Raw genomic sequence first — 19,209 nt, 5'->3', positions numbered from 1 at the left:
ACTGGCATCTGCCGGTAATAGGGACCGGGGTGACCTTTGCACCGCTTAGAGGCCTGCAGTCCCAAACGCTTCTCGAGAGGGTTGGCCTTCTCCTGCCCGGTGCTCGGGAAGGATCTCAAGACGTCCCCTTCGTGCACAATTATCCCAAAATGGATCGAATTAGGAACGGGGGGAACAGGTGGCAAAGGACCGGGTGACATGGAGGGGGGGGAGCCTGTGGAGCGTGGGGTTTGGGGATGGATTCAGCAGGCAGTATAATCGCAGGAGAGGTCCAGGTCCCGCCTGGAGGTTGGCAACGTTTGGTTTTAGCCTCCTCGGCATCATCCCTGCCGGGAAAACGTAGAGGGAGGGGCCTGGCTGAAGGAAACAGGCTGCTTTCGGCTCCGCAGTGTCCGTTCTTAGCCCCGCCCTCATGTTCATCAGGCTCCGCCTTTAAGGAATCAAACTCCACCCCCACATCTGTCAGGCTCCGCCTCTGGGTCTTCAGGTGCAGCCTGGTTCTGCCCCCTTTAGGGATGAGTATCGTACCCTCTGCTCCTCCCTGGCTCTGTCCTTACCCCGTCAGGCTCCACACCAAGTTGTCAGGCCTTGAGTTCCCCAGCCCTTCGATCTGCACAGCAGTTTTAGTGACTGGCCAAATGGGTCTTATACCACCCTCCCTCACTTCCTGAGCTTGCTTCTGGGGACCCTGGTGGAGGGAGCCCAGGGCTTGTCCTTGCAAATCTGGAGAGATCTGTGCAGTGGGAGGCCCAGCAGCCATAAATGTCTGGTTTGGGGAACACCTTCCCTTTTAGGAAAGGCTGAGAAGTCCGGGGACTAGGATAGCGAAACGTAACATACTTCATATGCTGCACGTTTACTACTTAACGTTTTACTAATTTTGAAACCACGATTTCAACTGATTTTAAAAAACGGAAAGAATTTTATCTATTTTAAAATTTCCCTTTGACCCATGGCCTGCCCCCCCTCCTGTTCCTTTAATGCTCTACTTATACCGTTCCAACTTTTTGGAACATTTCCTTTCTGGCACGGTTCTTGGAGCTGGTCCTTATGAAGACTAATGTAGCAAACAGTTAGATGCATCGTTTGTCATCCGTAAAATTCAAATTTCGCCCCTGCCAAAAACTCACAGCTTGAGGCTGTAGGCCTCAGATCCCACATTGGCGATAAGGCCTACCTTGCAGGGCTGTTGCAGGGCTGGCCAACGTCTGCAAAGTGCTTTGAACCCCTTTGTATGAGAGCCGTCTTATAACCACCATGTGATTTGCCCTCTAGTGCCCCCAAGTGGCCAGTTGCTTAAACTTGAATCTTCCTACCTGCAAAAGGGTTGAACTGAACTGCGAGTTGGGGAGGGAGAGGAGTGTGAAATGGAAAGAAAAATTTACACTTCACCAAACACTGAAACCAAAGTTTCAGGGATGCTTTGGGGGGGCTGCCAAACGGGGCCCAGAATGTTTGCCCATTCCCAATGAGGGCACGAAGCCCTGCCCTCGCTCAGATGCGGCTTCCCCCAATGGAGTCACGTAACCAACCTGACTAGTTACATCACCGCGGGTTATATGGATTCGCCTCACTGACAACATGATCCTGCGTGGCCTGAGTGAGGCAGCTGGCAGAACCTTTTCGGAAAAGAAAAAATAAACGTGGTTCCGAATCGTCCGCCGTCAGTAAGCAGAAGCACGGGTGGAAAAGGTACATTTTAAGGGGCCCTTCAGAGGACATATCAAAAGGCCTGAGACCGCCTTGCTGCTGCCAAATATATCAGCCCCCCGAAAATCCGGTGCGTCCTTAAGAGGTTAGCGGAGGAAGCCCAGCAGTGGAAAGCCTTCCGTGACTGACTTTTAGGGAGGACAAGCTAGAGAGGCGGCCAGATTTTGACAGTTAGCTGTTCCACCTGAATAGGCCTGCTCCAGTTACACTTCTCCCAGGCAAGAAAGGAAGCTGGAGTCCGTTCCGCAGGAGTTTCTCTTTTCCCGGACCTCAAAAATGCGACAATTATCAACATGACGTTTGCACCCAATTTGTGTGTGTGTGCGCGTTTGTAAAGGGTCATCCAATTGCAGCCTCCTTATGGTGACCCCCCTCCCAATAGGATTTTCAAGGCAGGAGACCTTCAGAAAGTGGTTCCCCGTTACCTGCCTCTGTCTAGAGGCCCTGGGCTTCCCGGTGGTCAAAAGAACGAAATTTGAGTCCAGCGGCGCTTTTAAGACCAACAAAGTTTTATTCGAGGCGTGAGCTTTCGTGCGCAAGCACGCTTTGCCTTGGGCAGACGACGAAATAGGAATCATCAGAATACAGATCGCGGGAGAGAGTAAATTAGCTGGAAATAAACTTTGTGCCCCCCCCCAAAATCCCTGGAGAACACACAGATCATGGGAAAGGAAGGTTCGTTGCCCTTTTCCCACTGGTCAAGGGAGATAAAACAAACCGTGTGGGGAGGCAGCCAGCGTGGCACGGAATCCACCCACGAAAGCCACGCTCCGATGGTCGCTCCAGAGGGCTGTTCCTGCCCAGCCGTATCAAAAGCTTTTAGGAGAGGAAAAGCCCTGGCCTGTGAGAAATTGGAGGAGGGGACGGAGCGGGGGGGGGGTGCAATCTCCGTTACGGTATGATAGTGTCCGAACAAGCATGCATCCTCCACATGGGTGCAGAGACTCCTTTGCACACGCTATGTGCTCCACAGCACCCATAGCGCTGGGCTGGGATATTCCTGGGGAATTGGGGGGGTGGGGGTGGAAGGGGAGGGACCTCAGTGGGGTATAATGCTATTCCAGTCATCTTCCCAAGCAGTCATTTTCTCCAGGGGAACTGAGCTTGGTCAACTGGAGACCAGCTGCAGGAGCAGCACGACCAGGGCCAATCTCACCCATGTTGTTACCAGACCTCGGGCCCTTGTGGAGTCTGGGTTTGGTGTGTGAAGCCCAAGGAGCTGATCCGACGACCCGTGGGCTCTTGCTGCTAATTGCAGGCGTTTGGTAATTAATTCCCGGAGGATGGTGGGCTCTCTCGTGGCCTTGATTCCGCCTCCTAGTGTTCCCAGGGGCGATGAGTTGCCGGATTTCACTGCAGGGGGGGGGCAAAGATTGCATCATGAGCTCTGACCTCACACGCTTGGAAAAGCGGCCCCGTGGGGAGGCGGGCAGGAGCGCCACGGGAAGCAGACGGGGCCTTCCGCACCAGGGAGGGCGCAGGAGGAGCGGTGTGTTTTACCGCGCATTCTGCACGGGGGATCACTGCGTTGCATCAGCCCAAACTTATTTCGGGAGACTTCTAAAAAGAACTCCCCAACAGGAAAAGAGCGAGCACAGGGACTGGTGAGCCAGGGAAGCAGACTGTTGAGCATTTGGGGATTTTTCAGTTTAGAAGAATGTTGTTTTATTATGCTTTTAAATTTATTAAAATAGTTATATGCTTCCTGGTTACGTATCCTGGTTGGATGATGGGCCTGGCCCAGCAAAGGAACTTGAATGTTCTTGTTTAACCACAAACTTCCATGTACAGAAGCAGTATACCTTGGGATGCCAGAGGCTGGAAGACTAAGAGAGGGCAGCCTTTGTGCCCGCCTCGCCAGATGCATTTCACTCTGGGCAGTCAGCTATGCCAGGAGGGAGCGGTGAATGAATGAATGAATGAATGAATGAATGAATGAATGAATGAATGAAGCAGGGGTCACTGGGACAATTGGCTGTGAACTTCTTGCACTGTGCAGCAGTTGGACCAGATGACCCTTGGGATCCTTTCCATCTCTACATTTCTATGTTTAACTATTGGAAAGAAATTGGACACTGGACCGGGAGGACCTTTGAAAAGCACAGAGTGACCCGAATGCAAAGGCGGCGGGTATAAACAAACAATTCGTAGCACGGGTCCTTCTCAGGCAGGACATCCCCTCCCGTCCATCTTGGCCTTCCTCTGTATTTGGTCCTCTGGTCCGCCCGAAGAAGCGTATTGGGCCTGACCCTTCCCACCCGCCGTAGCATATGGTCGGGGAGGGGGGGGTGCCAGAAAGAAGTAGCAAAATATGTTTATGCCCAACTTGATATGCAAGGAAGGCATTACTTGATCGTAGCCAGGAGGTTACAACATGTAAACATGATAATTAAGGCGCTCGTTTTAATTGCAGGTGGCTAATTGCGCCGGATGAGGCAGGGTTTCACCGCCCTTCGCCCCTCCCCTGAGCCAGAAATCCGAAGCCCCGCATTAATGGAGGGGGCTGATTTCGACTCGTCTCCTCGCCTGTTCGTTAACTGGCCATCCAGGAGCCCCTGCCTCTCTGGTGGGAGACTTCGTTGTGTTTGTTCCTATCCCCCGGCAGCCCAAGCCCTGCCGGAGCTGCCAGATGGTGCTTGGCTCCTTACGGCTCCGGTCTGAGGTGTGCAAGGCGGCTGCGGCCCAGGATTTCCTTTATGCCAATTCCCCATCGCAAGGAATTCCCCATACGCCTCTGCTCATAAAGGAAGGCCAAGAGTTTGGGGAACTCTCTGGCACAGGATGTTGTGACGATTCCCACAAATGGTTTTCCAAAGGATTCCCGCTTCCCCCTTATGCAGAGTTTCTGTCATCTAAGATTTTGTGTGTGTGTGTGTGTGTGTATGTGCGCGTGCGCGCGTATTTGGGGGCAAATTTATAGAACCATACTGGTGACGTGGAGCCTCTATAATGAGAGCTGGTATGGTCCTAAATGCCAGTTGTTGGAGGACGAGAATAGGGGGAGATTTTGGCTTCTGGCTCTCTGATCTTTTGGGGGCGTCTGACTGGGTGGATTAGTATGGCTGCCAGCTCCGGATTGGGAAATCCCTGGCAGTTTTGTGGGTGGAGCCTGTGGAGGGCGGGAAGGGACCTCAGCAAGGTGTGTCCACCTTCCCAAGCAGCCATCTTCTCCAGGGAAATGGATCTTGGTCTTCTGTAGATCGTTGTAATAGCAGGGGATTTCCAGGTGTCCCCTGGAGGTTGGCAACCCTATGGGTTAGACGGATCGCTGGTCTGATCCAGACACTGGCCTGCATTGACACGGCACCGCCGTGCTGAATCCACTCTCGGATTTAAACACAAAAATCACGTCGAGCTGATCGCCGACCAAGGAAATGGACGCGGACAGCCGTACTTCGAAACCCTGTTTTGCCTGGCCAAGAGACACTATTAAAGACTGACATTAAACATTCGCTCCCTCATAAAAATGTAATTGCTGCCGGGCCCCGCATATGGAGAGAGCTCATTTTGAGTCTGTCTGCATTTCACACGGCTTCGGCGGCGACATTGTCGGGTTTTATGTTTTTCTTTGCCGGTAGTCAACGCTTGAAGAGCGAGAAACTTTGCTCGCTGTTAACCAAATGGGTCCTCTAATCTCCATTTGGGCCGCTCGATAACTCGGCTACTCATTTCTCAATTTGCAACAGAAGTTTACCTTGCGACAGAACAAGGTAGCGGCATGGCGAAGCTTGAAAGCACAAGGCAGAGAGAAATGGCCAAATGGAGCATGGCCTGCATTCGGCTGTACGGATTCCAGGATTCTTGAACAGGCGTTGGGTGTAAATATAACGTACTGATTGGATCTCCCAAGGTGTGACCGAATAATACCAAGCAAGCAAGCTGCCTGGTGTAGATTAGGCCTGGGGGGCTGGGATTATATTGGGAGTTTACCTCTTTCCGCCCATGCCAGTCAACTGATGACAATGATCCCTACCCTATAGGGCAGGAATCAGGTGCTGCCGGTGCTCCAAATCGAAATAGCTGCCCCTGGCCATTGCAATCTTGTTTTTTGAGCATCCCAGATCTTGGATCCACCCAGCTCAGAGGGAGAAGAGCCGCAGAGGTAGCGGAGTGAGCAGCGTAGACATAGACTCCTAGCCCAGACACCTCAAATCCATCATCAGGAGCCCCTGGGCTAGAACCCACTCCTCACACGAGACACCGACACCTGAATTAGACCCTCCTGAGGAGCCAACGGCTGTATCACCAAGAGCCTAGTGATCTTTCCGCCCCCATCCCTCTCCAAACCAAATACCCGGTGAGGACCTATCAGAGAGGCCCTGGGTTATTAAGTTCCAATCCAGGGCTTTTATCCCTTTAAGATTCTCCACTCAGCCAGAAGGAGGTGGAGTCTGAGACAGGTCACCTGACCAGAGGACCATAAAAGGCTGTGGGGGAAAGTTGCCGGAATTAGTTTTCCTGTTTCCCGGTGACGTGCTCCCGTTGTTCCGGTTGCGCGAGTGAACCTGAGCGGAGGCCAAACGTGCCGCTCTAGCCCTAGCTAAGTTCTCTGTGACTGATGCCGCAAACCGACCGCTGTCCCTCCCTGGGCGTCGCCTCGTGAATGCCTGTCACTTCTTGCAGAGCAGTGGAGAAGGTCAAAAATGACGAGGAACAGCTTTTGACTTTCTTTTGACTTGGATGTATTTTTTAATGTATCATCGGTGAGAGGGTGTTCTTGCTGTCTAATGTTTTTATCTTGCCGTAAACCGCCACGAGCCGGCTGGTCCAGGAGTAGGCGGCATAGAAATTTAATAAACAGATAAACAGTCTGACACAAAATGAGGGATAAAGCCCCAAGCGGGAATTATACTTGACCCTGGTGATCGGGCATTCTTGCCTTTGGACGCCAACAGAGAAAGAGAGAGCTGTGATTTCAGGATGAGAGAAGGCTGTTCCTTTTGCTTCTTTCCCAGATCTCTTGACATTTTTCATCAACAGTGTTTGGTTCTCCGCTTTCCGTTGTGGGATTCGTAGGCTTGTTTGTACGGTCTGCATCTTAAGAGGGGGTTTTATGCACAATTCATACGGTATGTGTGATTACAATGGACAGCATGTACACATAGAATAACACTGGCAGCTGATTGGCTGAGGCCAAAATGACACTATAAACTATCTTCCTGGAAGGATTCGGCCTGCGGAAACAGAACAATGCGAGAATTAAGGCTCTCCGGTGCAATTTGCACCTGCTGTGCTGCAAAATCAACATGACGGTCGAACCAGCAGGGCTAAGAAATTCAGAGCCTTCTCTGCTACAGTTTTGGTCATTCCCAGCTCTCAAGGGCCTGGCGAAGGCTAAAAGAAACCCATTTTTTCGTTCCTGTCTCTCCAGCCACCCAAGAGGAAGCTTGAGGAAGACGAAGGGGGAAATGATCCGTTTGCACAGTGACAGATCTTCTCGGCCATAAAAGTTCGCTGACATTTCCCCTTCCGTCAACAGCGATCAGACGAACGCGGCTCCAGAGTGGCAAGCTGGATAATGCAGGAAATTACACACGCCATTCGTCTCCATTGTGGCGCGCCTCTGGAAAGGGTATTTACCTGCAACACTCGATTATCTCTGGCTGTGTTATCAGAGGGCGCCAGGTGCATTCAATTAGATTCTCAAATAATATTCCAACCTCGCTCTCCCCCTCTCCTCTCCCCTCTGCCTCTTTATCCCTTCCCAAAACAGAATTAGGAGATTCGTGGCGGGCCGGCAACCGGAGTTAATTGCCACATTAGGTGTCTTTCGTCCTCTGGCTCGCAATTATTCTAACACGAGAGAGACCCTTTTCCTGCCGGATGATGGGTTTCTATTTATGACCCTTGCGATCACCCAGAAACAAACTGCTGGGATTGCCCCGTGGAAGGAGCGCATCTGTGAGGCGGGGTGGCAGAAAGATGACGGAAAAGCTGGCGTGTTTGTTACGTTGGGAGGGGCGGATGTCTTTGCTTATTAGAATTATTCAAAAACGGAGCCAATTAACATTTCAAATGCTCGCTCGTGCTGAATTAATTCTTGATCTGCTTGGAAACCAGGAGTTAGCGAGCACCTAATCAAAAGGCTGATTCCCCCACCTCCATCGCCACCGCCGTTTTGATGGCGGATCCCTCGTGCGCCGACAGCCATCGCGGCTGGATGTAAAAGAGCCCGGATTCAGAAAGGCGCATTTATCCGAAGCTTCTCCCGTATCAAAAGGCTTGATTTGCCTTTTCAGTCCGACTTTTTTCTGGAAATTGCCGGAATTCAATAGGCGCCATTCTTTGCGATTCACTAAAAAAGGAAGGGGGAAGGGGGAGCAGGCTCATCAGTTTCATGCGCGCTCTTCTCACTTTTTCATCACATACCCACGTACAGAATCAAATTGAACGGGGGATGTTTATTCTGGGGGGGGGGGAGCTCGGTGGCAGCGAACACCCGGATCCTTTTTCAAAACCCTTCAAAGTGAAGCCTTCGATTCGGCTTGCTCAGACTGTCAAGCAACAATCCACCACTAGGTGTCACTCTGCCACTATTTCCTGCTTTGGTCTGCCTCTGCAGAATGAATCATCTCTGGATGGGTTTTAGGACAATGTTTCACCAGCTTTAGAGGATCTCCTCCCCAGGGGGAGGGGTTCTTTTGCATGTCCGTGAGATGGAATCCTAAGAACGCATTTCTCCAGGTTATGGACTGCATGTAAATTGCCACCTTCAGGACTCTTCAAAGGCGGTTCTTTCCATCAGTGGTCCAGCTATCAGTGGAAGGGGGCTCCTTGCATTCCAATTGGGTCTCTGCATTAATTCCCTCTGTATGGGTTTCCTCCTTGCATGATCCTGGGCTGGCAAAGCCCTTTAAAGACTTGAATGTTCAGTAAGCTTTGCTTTCCATCTTCTTCCATTCATGCCTGCTTCGGAAGTCTATCTCACTCTCTCTCTCTCTCTCGGTAGGCAGGTATTAAGAGAATTTGTCTCAGCCCACAACAGAAGTTGTGTAGAATTTACCACCTTACAGGAGAAGGAAAACTCGGGTGGAGTGGTTAGGAGTGCGGACTTCTAATCTGGTGAGCCGGGTTTGATTCCGTGCTCCCCCCCCCACACACACAACCAGAACTTGGGCTCGCCACAGCATCTCTGGCAGTTTTGCGCACTGGTGTACAGCCGCGTGTTTGGTTTGTGGCCCGCAGGTTCCTGAAATACCGCTCGAGCCGATCTGCGGCGTGTGGAGAGGGCTGAGGCCTGTTTCTTGTGTGACATTTTGGGTTTCCGCCGGCCCATAACTCCGTGGAATTCACCCCTCAGCCTTCCGGTAATTATCCCCGGTGAGCATTCTCAGCTCTTTGCTTTATTTCCAATACTGAGCTCGGGGACGGACAACGTGAGTTACGGATTAGCCTGGCGGCCCGTATTCTCAAATGCTTTCTCAGAGGGCTTTATGGGTCCTGTTTCCTTGTGCACAGAGACGTTTGTAGCAGCAAATATGTGGATCCCGCTAAGCTTTCTGCCCACATTCTGTTAACGGGGTCAGCAGAGGAAATGAGGGGTCACAGCCAGGTCCAGCCGAGATCTCTGTGTCCAACATTCCAGCTACCAATGATGGGGCAAAATGGAGTTCCCAGGCTTGATGTGGCAACTGGTAGGACAGTTGAAGGCAGGAATGCGGTGGAAGGCAGCATCGCAAAGTATGATGACATCACTTCCTGGGAAAGCCAGGAAGTGAATGCGGTAGCTCTAGGAATCACTGGAAACTCTACCATAGAGTCTCTAGAATTCCTAGAGCTACCCAAAACCACTTCCGGGTTTCCCCCAGAAGAGACACTGTCATACTTGCAATGCCAGTGAGTTTTAAATCCCTCCCCATGCTGCCTTTTCTTTTTGCTGGATGCCAGACAGAAGACAAAGCCTTTGATGTGCCCGGGGGGGGGCAAAAGGGGCCCTACATGAACGGGCCAGAGCAAGCAAATAAATTCCGATCCCTTCATCTGGGCTCATCATAAGCGTATTAAGGGCTTCTGCTCGATCAGGGCCACTCCGACCCCCCGAGGCGGAAAAAAAGAACTAAATAATTGTAACCGAGCAATCGGCGGCTGGTGCAAGGGGACGACGTCCTTGTGGGGCATGTCAGCTAATTTACTGCCGTTGCCCAGATATGTCGCTATAAAAAGGACAGCAGGACCGTTTTCTCTGCCTTCATAAAATCTTAATTTATAACCATTGCGTTGGAAGGCCCGAGCTTTGCCTGCAAATGCTTTCTGACACGCAGACCGCCTTTGGAAGGAAAGCTCGCTCTGGAGCCGCGGATCGTCGGCTCGGCTAATGAGGTGGAGGGCAAAGAGTGGGAGGGGGGAGCTCCCGTGCCCCTCCTTCTGCATATTTATGAGGCTGTTTGGTTTGATGAGGTTAACTAAGCAGCTGGCGGCTATCGATGGACTTTGATGGAGACAGATCCTTGGTCTTAGCCTAGGATTGGTTACTTTGATTGGCAGAGGCTCTTGGAATTCCCAGGCCTTCCCAGACAAGCCTACCTGCGTTCATTTAATAGCAGATGCCAGGAACGCTCTGCATGCAGAACATGGGCTCCACCATGACCTATAGCCATCTCCACACATGCACAGAAATTGTCCGATACTTCCTCCTCCACATGCAGCCGGCTGGGCGACCTTGGGCCGGTCCCAGTTCTCTTGGAGCTCTCTCAGCCCCACCTCCCTCGCAGGGTGTTTGTTGTGGGGAGAGGAAGGGAAGGCGATTGTAAGCCGCTTGGAGACACAGGCAGGGGTCTTTCCTTCTCCAGCTAGAGAAGCCAGAGACCGACCCTATGCCTTGTGCTGGGCAAACCATGTCCTCTGAGCCCTGTGCTTGTTTTTTCCCCAGGATGAGAATGTTTTAAAAAATGGAACAAGGCAAACAGGGGACTGAAGCATGCATCTGTGTCAACGCATTCCATTCTCCCGCATAACCCAGTTCTGAAATCCGTGCAACGTTCCAAATTCCGTTTCATTGTTACGCATTTGCTGAAAAGTGAGTCAAAGGAATTTCCCCACCGTGTGGGCTCCGAGGCAGAGCACAACGCCTGCGTTCAGCAAATAATCAAGTTTCCCGAAAATCTGCCTTGCCACTTTTACTAATGATCCGTGATGTCTGCGATAAACAAGCCATTTCCCTCCGAGAAGCTTCAACCGGCTTTGGGTCTCTTGAGAGCCAATTCCCTCCGCCCCCTTTCTCCCTCTCTCTCTGCCTCTCTTATCTCCGCTTATGGTGTTCCCGGGGCCGTAAACAGGCTCAGTCAACCTCAGGGCAGGCTCTTCTCGGAAAATAAACATTGGGCCTGGGGACTGGAGGCACATGAGGCGTTTGATGGAAGGAGCAGAAAGGCGTTGGGGAGGATCCGCAGACAGCTCTCCTGGGTTTGGACGGTACCAAAGAATGCAGGATGGGAAAAGGAAAGCAAGACGGGTTTTGCCTTCGGGAGACGCAGCCGTTTGAGGAAGTGAGCTGCGTCGGAACGGGGTTAAGGTTATACATTACTTAAATAGGATCTTACTTAAAATAAGCTATAAAGGTAAAAGGTAAAGGTATCCCCTGTGCAAGCACCGAGTCATGTCTGACCCTTGGGGTGACGCCCTCTAGCGTTTTCATGGCAGACTCAATACGGGGTGGTTTGCCATTCCCTTCCCCAGTCATTACCGTTTACCCCCCAGCAAGCTGGGTACTCATTTTGCCGACCTCGGAAGGATGGAAGGCTGAGTCATCCTTGAGCCAGCTGCTGGGATCAAACTCCCAGCCTCATGGTCAAAGCTTCAGACAGCATGTCGACTGCCTTACCACCCTGCGCCACAAGAGGCTCATATAAAATAAGCTATACACATTGGGAAAGACCATAGTCCCTAATCATTTCTCCCAAATCGACTGCTTTGCAAGGGGGACTCTGTGGCACTGTACCCCGCAGAGGCCCTGCCCCTGGCGCACGCAGGAAGTGATGTCATCACGGGGCGATGCTCTCGTGTTTGGTTAACTGTATGGTAAGAATGGCTTCTAAAGCAGAGCTTTTGCCCTGACTGTAGAATGGATGATGCCATTTCCAATCTAGTAGCTGAGTTTGCAGCACCATTGCCAATTAAGGGGTGACATGCCCTTATATGGTCATAGTGACCCCCCCAATGGCCAATGAAGGGCCTGGAGGGGGTGGGAAGGGGAGGGGCCCCTGGGTGGGCGTGTCCACAGCTCTGCTTCCCATCCCTATTCTGCAGGACTGTGCCCCTTCTGGGGTTTCGGGGGGGGGGGTTCTCAGTGGTAGAATGGTTGAGAGAGGCAAGCATGGACTGGGAAGCCAAAACGGTGTGGGTCACCATTTTGCATGCCGCTTTGAGTGCCCTCCCGTGGGACCCTCGCCCCTTCCCCACTCCCATTAAGCATGCAAAGGGAATGAATTTGGGTTGTCTAAAATGGCCAGAGGCAGGAAGGGGGGAGGTTCTGGAGAGAAAGCCGGACCCCTCCTTTGATCCCTTTCTGCCTTGTCAGCTCCCGTAATTGAGAATTCAGCCGCCAAAAGGGCGACATAACAAGCCTTCCGTGTTTACTGTCAGGCCCGCCGCCCACATATTTCAAGTTTATGAGGCATATTCTGGTGGCGAGACAAATGGTATACAAGGCCCTCGTCCCACCGATATTTCCTGCCTGACATTTCATCTTCTCCTCGGAGGGGGGAGCCCGGCCCAGCTATGGCAATGGCTCTGGTACCAGCCCAGAGGAGACGAGGAATCTGGCGTGCTTAGAGAGCGAGGAGCAGGTGTGCTGACAGTGGCTCAATTCAGACAGTTTGCAAAGTAGACTTGCCAACTCAGGGTTGGGAAATTGCAGGAGATTTGGAAGTGGAAAGTCATCCATCTGGCCTTGAGGGGAGGAGTAGGGAATCAAGCCGGGTTCTCCAGATGAGAAGCCGCCGCTCTTTAACCATTCCACCATGGCGGCTCCTGTGAGTGGTAATTCTGGGTAATTGCCAGGTCCTGCCTGGAAGCTGGCAACACCTCTCCTGGTTCCGCCCCCAACTTGCCTCTCTACACTGGAAGGCCTCTTTCTTGGGGAAGATGGCACAAAAGCTGAAGAAGCAATGTTGCTTTTTAAAAAAATCCTGTAACAACAAGACTCTGAGTTACCACCCCCAATTTTTCTTCAAAAAAAAAGGAAAGATCACAAGGACTTTCTAGTGGCTTGGATTTCACGCCGAAAGATCTTAGCTAAACAGGCCTCTTTCCCAGGCTGTGGGCAAAACCCCGTCTGCGTCAGGCTACAAGGCACGGATCAGAGATAAGAAAATGCGCCCAGCAGGAGGGTGCCGGCTTCTGCTGGGCATCCTAAATCCATTTAGGCCTTTGGCAAGGACCGTGATATTAGTGGAAGCCCTCGCTGCGTCTCCTACAAAATGGTCCCTCCGGACGACTTCCCGCCCTGCTCCGTGCTTAATGAAATGGAGAATGCAATCACCCGGGCCGGTTTTGCTGAACTACGCACTCCCCCACCCATCCATTCCCGTATTACGGAGGGCGCTTGCCGTTTGGGGGCAAATTAACCACAGCCCAGAAATAATTAACCCTTCTGGATGTAGGCTTTGAGGACGGCCTTTTGCACCGCCTCAGCTCTTGGCCAGCCCTGCAAGAGCGCTGTTCCTTGTGGGGACGGCTGTACAGTCAGCTTCTCTTTCCATGTGTCAAAATGACGGCGGTGCACGGGGTGCTTCTGGAGGGTGGGTGGGGAAGGCGCTAAGACTTAGGATATGCAAGCGAGTGCTCCTGGCTGGGAAACTTGCAGCCTGAGGCCTGGACCACCTGGCCTTGTATACGCTTAGACCACCCAGCTCAGGCGTGATGCCATGGGTTGGAGAGTTGGACCAGGACTGAGGAGACCTAGGTTTAAATGCTGGGGCTTGTCAGTTCAGTTCCCGAGCGTCACAGGAGTGCGTGGCTTCAAGGAACAAAGCAGGTCCCTTATGGTGAGGGTCTCCAACGTGGTCTTGGGAGCTGGGAAATGGTGTTCTCCCTTCCACATACTAGCTAGGGTCTGAGATCTGATGGGATCAGGATGTCCAGGGCTGTCCAGGGCTATCAGAGCAGCTTTGTATGTCCATCTGATTCCAGCGGCCGAACATTTTGACGCTGCTTATGAACCTCATTTCCACCCTCTTGACCTTGAAGAATTCCTGTTACACCGACTGGCTGCAATTAAGGCCCTCCAAACCTGGCACCCTACAAACGGTTAAACCACTTTATAAAACATAATAATAAAGGGGGGATGGGTGGGGAGATCAAACGGCAGAAAGGAAAATCTAACGGAGGAATAATCTTCGCCGGGTTTAATTAGCAGCTCGGGCTGTTACCAAGGCACACAATTAAATCCATATGCACAACGCAAAGGCAATACAATTTGTGAGAGGGGCTTTCTGCGGCTGGCGGCTGCACAAATCTATACGGAGGGGGAAGGAGCGCCCATTAATTTTAATCATGCCTCGAACGAGGACGTGCCGGGGAGAAAATTTCAGCCCGGAGGTGGCAACTCTTACCACTGAGGGAGGCATCAAAGAAAAACTTCAACTTCCTTCCTTTAACAACAAGTGGAGGGCTTGGCTTTATTTGGATTTCAAAACGCAGCCAACGTAAACACCAGGTTTGCAGTCTTGTCCGCGTGCACAGTGAGCTCCCCCTTGGACGAATCACCGGTCTTTCCCATACCCATCTCCTCCAGACAGTGTCTGTTTACGGATTCACCAGCAGCTGTTTAGGACTTGGGATAAACCTGTCTTAGGATGTGGGTTTGTTTCACCCGCCCACCCCACCTCCACCCCCAACGCTGCTTCAGTTATTGGCAAGTTCACACTCTAGAGTTATGACACCTAGAATGTCCCTGCTCCATTCTGTATGGAGTTGTGGCTCCATTCTGGTGGAATGAGTTGCCAACCAAGATCCGGGCCCTGGCAGAGCTGTCCAATTTCCACAGGGCCTGTAAAACAGCCCTCTTCCACCAGGTCTACAGTTGAGGCCGTGGCAGCTTAGAACCATGTGGCCTTCTCCTCTCCTCTCCTCTTCCCTCCCCCCTCCCGTCCCTTGGGTCATAACTTTAGCTGGCTCTACAGCAAAAGTTGGCAGGAGATGGAGCATTATTGGAAATTTATGGTGTTTTATTACTGTGTTTTTATAGTATTTTAATTCTGTTTTGATTACGTGATATTTTTAACAACTGTTGTGAACCGCCCCGAGCCTGCTTTTGCAAGAATGGGCAGTATATAAATTAATTATGACCATCCCAAAGGATCAGACCCACAATGCTTCTCCCTTACCTGTCGTCGTCTTCTGAACTTTTCAAAGGCCTCCTGCATGTTTTGGATGCCGGTCTCCCCTTCCTCGCAGGACCCTTCAAGATTTACCACGAAGGCACAGTAATTCTTCTTTGTCACTGGCTCCATCCTTCTCGCGATCCTTCCATGGGAGAGAGGTTCAATTTATCATCCCGGGGAGTTCAATTTGTCCATCTGCCAGAGCTCAAAGATTCTAATTTTTCCACACATTTGGCAGGATGCTGGACAAGATGCCAACCCCGAACATCAGACTTTACAATCTGTGCAGGGGAATATCAGAGGAGGAATCCACAGGAAAAATATATTCCCTTAGTATCTTGATCAAATAGTTAGGGATGATTTATTATTATTATTATTATTATTATTATTATTATTATTATTATATTAGTTAGTTAGTTAGTTAGTTAGTTAGTTAGTTAGTTAGTTAGTTAGTTAGTTAGTTAGTTAGTTAGTTAGTTAATACACCACCTTCCCAGCAAGCTGGTTCAGGGCAGTGTACAATTTAAACCATTCCACTAAATGAAAGGTAAAAAAAATGTCAAAATAAGATCAAAAGCGGGTGATATATTGTATTCAACAAATGGGTAACATATCGCATTCAAGTCTCCCAGAGTTCACGGGGGGCCACCAAATTTTTAATCTGAATTTTTCCCTCCTTACCATTGCCTTCCCTTCCTCTCCCCACAACAGGCACCCTGCGAGGTACGTGGGGCTGAGAGAGCCCTGACATTACTGCTCTGTGAGAACAGCACTATCAGGGCTGTGATGAGCCCAAGGTCACCCGGCTGGCTGCATGTGGAGGAGCTTTTCAAAGACAATTCCATCGATCAGACTCTCAACACCTGGTGTTTGATGTCTAATTCGTTCATTTGTAAGAAGCCATGATTGTGGTTGCGGGGGCGGGGGGGGGGAGAGTCTAGCTACAGTGCTCACAGCCGTTTTAGTCCTTCCAAAATTGCTATGTGACTCGTACAGAACGAGAACGCTTTGGTGCGCAGTGTGGGAATAAACAACTGCTGCTTTCCCAACAAAACCCAAAAAACCTCACCGTCGGGAAACTGCTTAAAGCCATCCCAGCATTGTTACGCAGATAATTAAAATTTCGCTTCAAAGCGCACGGGGCCAATCACCAAGTTTATTAAAATACCCATGTAAGGCTGTTGCAGGGCGCTCTCCCGAGATCTTAACTGCTGCTTGCAAATGTTTTGCCACGTACTCAAGTCTGCACAGGTGTGAAAGGAGGGCCTGCGCTCTGTCATCTGGAGATCGCCTGGGATTCCGGGAGATTTCTAGGTCCCAGCCTGGAGGCTGGCAGCCCTACAGAATCCTGTTTGGGGTTGTCTCCCCCCACCACCTTCTGCTTATTCCCCCCTGCCTTAACAACAACCACAAAGATTCCCCAATCAACATTTTGAAAAAATACAGTGGATTCTGGGACCTGCATTGCCAGTGGAATGCAGCTGTCAAACTGTTAAAAGAAGGGACATCCAATATGCTCTGTGGAGCTGCCATGTTGCGGAACAAGAGGCATTGTCTTGGAAAGAGAAAAGGAAAAGGGGGCATCCATTTGAAAGCCGGGCAATTGTGGCTTTGAGGTCGCCTCTGCCCGTTGCTGCCTTTGCCTTCCACTCGCAAACAAAAGAGGGCGAAACTGGAGGCTGCAAACAGCTGGGGAGAAGGATAACAATGTAAAAAGCAGCACGTCTGCGGGAAGGTTTTAATATCTTTTGCCTTGGGGGGGGGAGTCACATATTTTGTTAGAATAAAGCTGGGGGGCCTTCCTAGTCTCAGCTGCCATTGAGTCTCACCAACCCCTTCCCCTCTCCCCCCCCCCCCCCGCTCCCCACAGTACAAAAATCAAAGGTCTCTGTCGAAATCAAAGTCCCCTTTGATTCTTCCAGGATATCAAAGAGCAGCGGTGACTTTCCCATCTCAGCTAAGGAGGATCAGGTTTTCACATTGGGATGCCTCTTAGCATTCTTGAAAGGGGGGGGGGAGTGGAGACACGTTTGCAGAACGGAGCCAGACCAGTTTCATGTATTAATAGGGCCAGCTGGAAGAAAGTTGCACGTTTACGGGTCCTTCCTGCGGTTCTTTGTGCATTCGCTTGGGAGGAAATGTCACTCTGTTCAAGGATGAGGGGGAGAGAAGGTCTTTTGTCACCTTAAGGATGCTGTAAAGGTTTATTACAGCATGACATCTTGCAGCTTAGAAACCGGATGTGTGAAACGTGTCCTCAGTTGACAGACGGATCTAAATAGGGGGTGTTGGGGGAAACATAACCGCAGAGCCAAAAGACGTAGAGCTCTGAGCACGAGCCGCAACACTCTTCTACAAGGGAAGTGCGGTGACCGTTCATAATATTAGTAACAGGTGAGAATACAATCATCCCCGACTTGCTAAGTTAATTTCACACTTGTAGTGGGGCAGGAAATCATGAACACAAGGGAGGCCTAATTGGAATATATCAAACTTCCTGTGACCATTTCATTCATTCAGAAAAAGAGTTGGTGTTTATACGCTGCTTTTCAATAGCCGAAGGAGTCTCAAAGCGGCTTAGGACCACCTCTCCCTTCCTCTCCCCAAAACAGACACTCTGGGAGGGAGGTGGGGCTGAGAGAGACTGCTCTGTGAGAACACATTAATTACGGATGTGTAATAAAGCATCAATCAATTACGAATTTAGTTTAAGTTTTAAAATTACATTAAAAGCTGCCTCCTTAGTGTAGTCTTATTGGGAGAGGGATTAGTCAGTGTTTGGGCAGATTTTGGGGGGGGGCTGGTTCTCAGGGAGGGTGGGCAACATCTTGTTGATCTTAATTTCTTGGCCTCAACCTTAGGTAGAATAGCACCCACTTGAAGGCCCTCCTGAATTGTTTGAAATCTCAGCGGGACCTGGGCCAGTTCTGGCCCAGTACAACTGGGAGAGCAGTGGTGTCATGTGTGCTCTCCGTGGGGTTCCAGCGAGGTCTTGACCCACCGCATTCTAGACTAGTTAGAGTTTCCGGAGCAGCTCCAAGGGCAGCCCTCCGCAGAGCCCATCATGGGAGCGGCAGAGGAGAAATCCACTCCTTACTCCTTCCCCACTCTGTGGCACTTCTTACACCTCTCTTATGTCACCCCCCTTAGTGGTCTTGGATCTAAGGCAGGAAGCCAGTTTCAGCTGCCCTTTGCTTATACAGAAGATACTCCAAAGCCAGGGATGACCAAACTGTAGCTCTCCAGATGCCCATGGACTACAGTTCCCATGAGTGCCTGCTGCTGGTCAAGCATGGCTTTCTGCACACTGGGAAATACGTCATTTTGCTTGTTGGGCCACAGGCTCTTGGAAAGGCACAATGCACGATGGTTGAGCGATTTGCAGCATTCTGCGCTTTCAAATGTTTCTAATATCGATTTCCTTCCACCCCCCTACATAATAGCTGCTTAAAAGAAATTAGATCTGCATTCCATGCTCCATGGATACAATTAAAAGAAAAAAAAAACATTCTCCCGGAGAAGGAAATCACAATTTTTGTAATGGGAATCAAAGAAGCTGTTTTGTATTCTGAATAAATGACACCGTTTATTTTTGCGGAATGGGTTCCTGTTATTAAATCAGGTAAGCTAATGGCTTCAAATTACTTAGTCAATCTCGGCTGCGGATGCGGGGGTTATTAATAGTATTGGATTTGTGCACGCAAGGGAGATGTCCTCAAACTCAAGGAAAAAGCAAATCCTAATAGTGCAGATTAATTATCTCTGCCAGTTTGAAAAACACAGCTGATGATTAATGCTGTTTATTATTATTATTACTATTACTATTACTATTACTATAGTTTGGTTTTTAGGCCACCCCTCCCTGCATGTAGGCTCGCGGCAGCTTACAGTCCAATTTAATATCGCATAATTAGCAACAATAATTTGCATGCTGATTTCTAATATCCTGACATAATATTTTGCACGACGGGTATGAACCATGTAATCGCTTGCTAGGTTTTTTTTTTTCCTTTTTTGCAGCCGATGACATATTATATTTAAAAGGACCGCGGCGCCCAACGGCCCCCCGAAATTTAAGGGCACCCCCTTTTCTCCCCCCTTTCGGCCCTCACCTGATCCCCTCCTCCCTTCTCCACTCGACCACCTCTTCCAGGGGCGTCTCCGTCTCCTAGCAACC

The 19,209-nt window shown here is 50.5% G+C and overlaps 1 protein-coding gene across 1 annotated transcript in view; it reads right to left on the bottom strand.

Moving 5' to 3' along the window:
• Positions 1 to 19,195, bottom strand: part of TTLL10 (tubulin tyrosine ligase like 10) — a 100,722-nt gene extending 81,527 nt beyond the window's left edge. Inside the window, exons 1-2 of the mRNA XM_077311206.1 lie at positions 19,145 to 19,195; positions 15,036 to 15,174 (exon numbers count right to left, since the gene is read on the bottom strand). Coding sequence (XP_077167321.1) covers positions 15,036 to 15,161 — 126 coding nt within the window. The 5' untranslated portion in view covers positions 15,162 to 15,174; positions 19,145 to 19,195. The remainder of the gene's footprint in view (positions 1 to 15,035; positions 15,175 to 19,144) is intronic.
• Positions 19,196 to 19,209: the final 14 nt, after the last annotated feature.

The sequence above is a fragment of the Paroedura picta genome, chromosome 15 (assembly GCF_049243985.1).
Source record: "Paroedura picta isolate Pp20150507F chromosome 15, Ppicta_v3.0, whole genome shotgun sequence".
Lineage (NCBI taxonomy): Eukaryota > Metazoa > Chordata > Lepidosauria > Squamata > Gekkonidae > Paroedura > Paroedura picta.
Note: the sequence above shows the minus strand (reverse complement) of the source record. Positions and strands in the feature narration are given on the sequence as shown.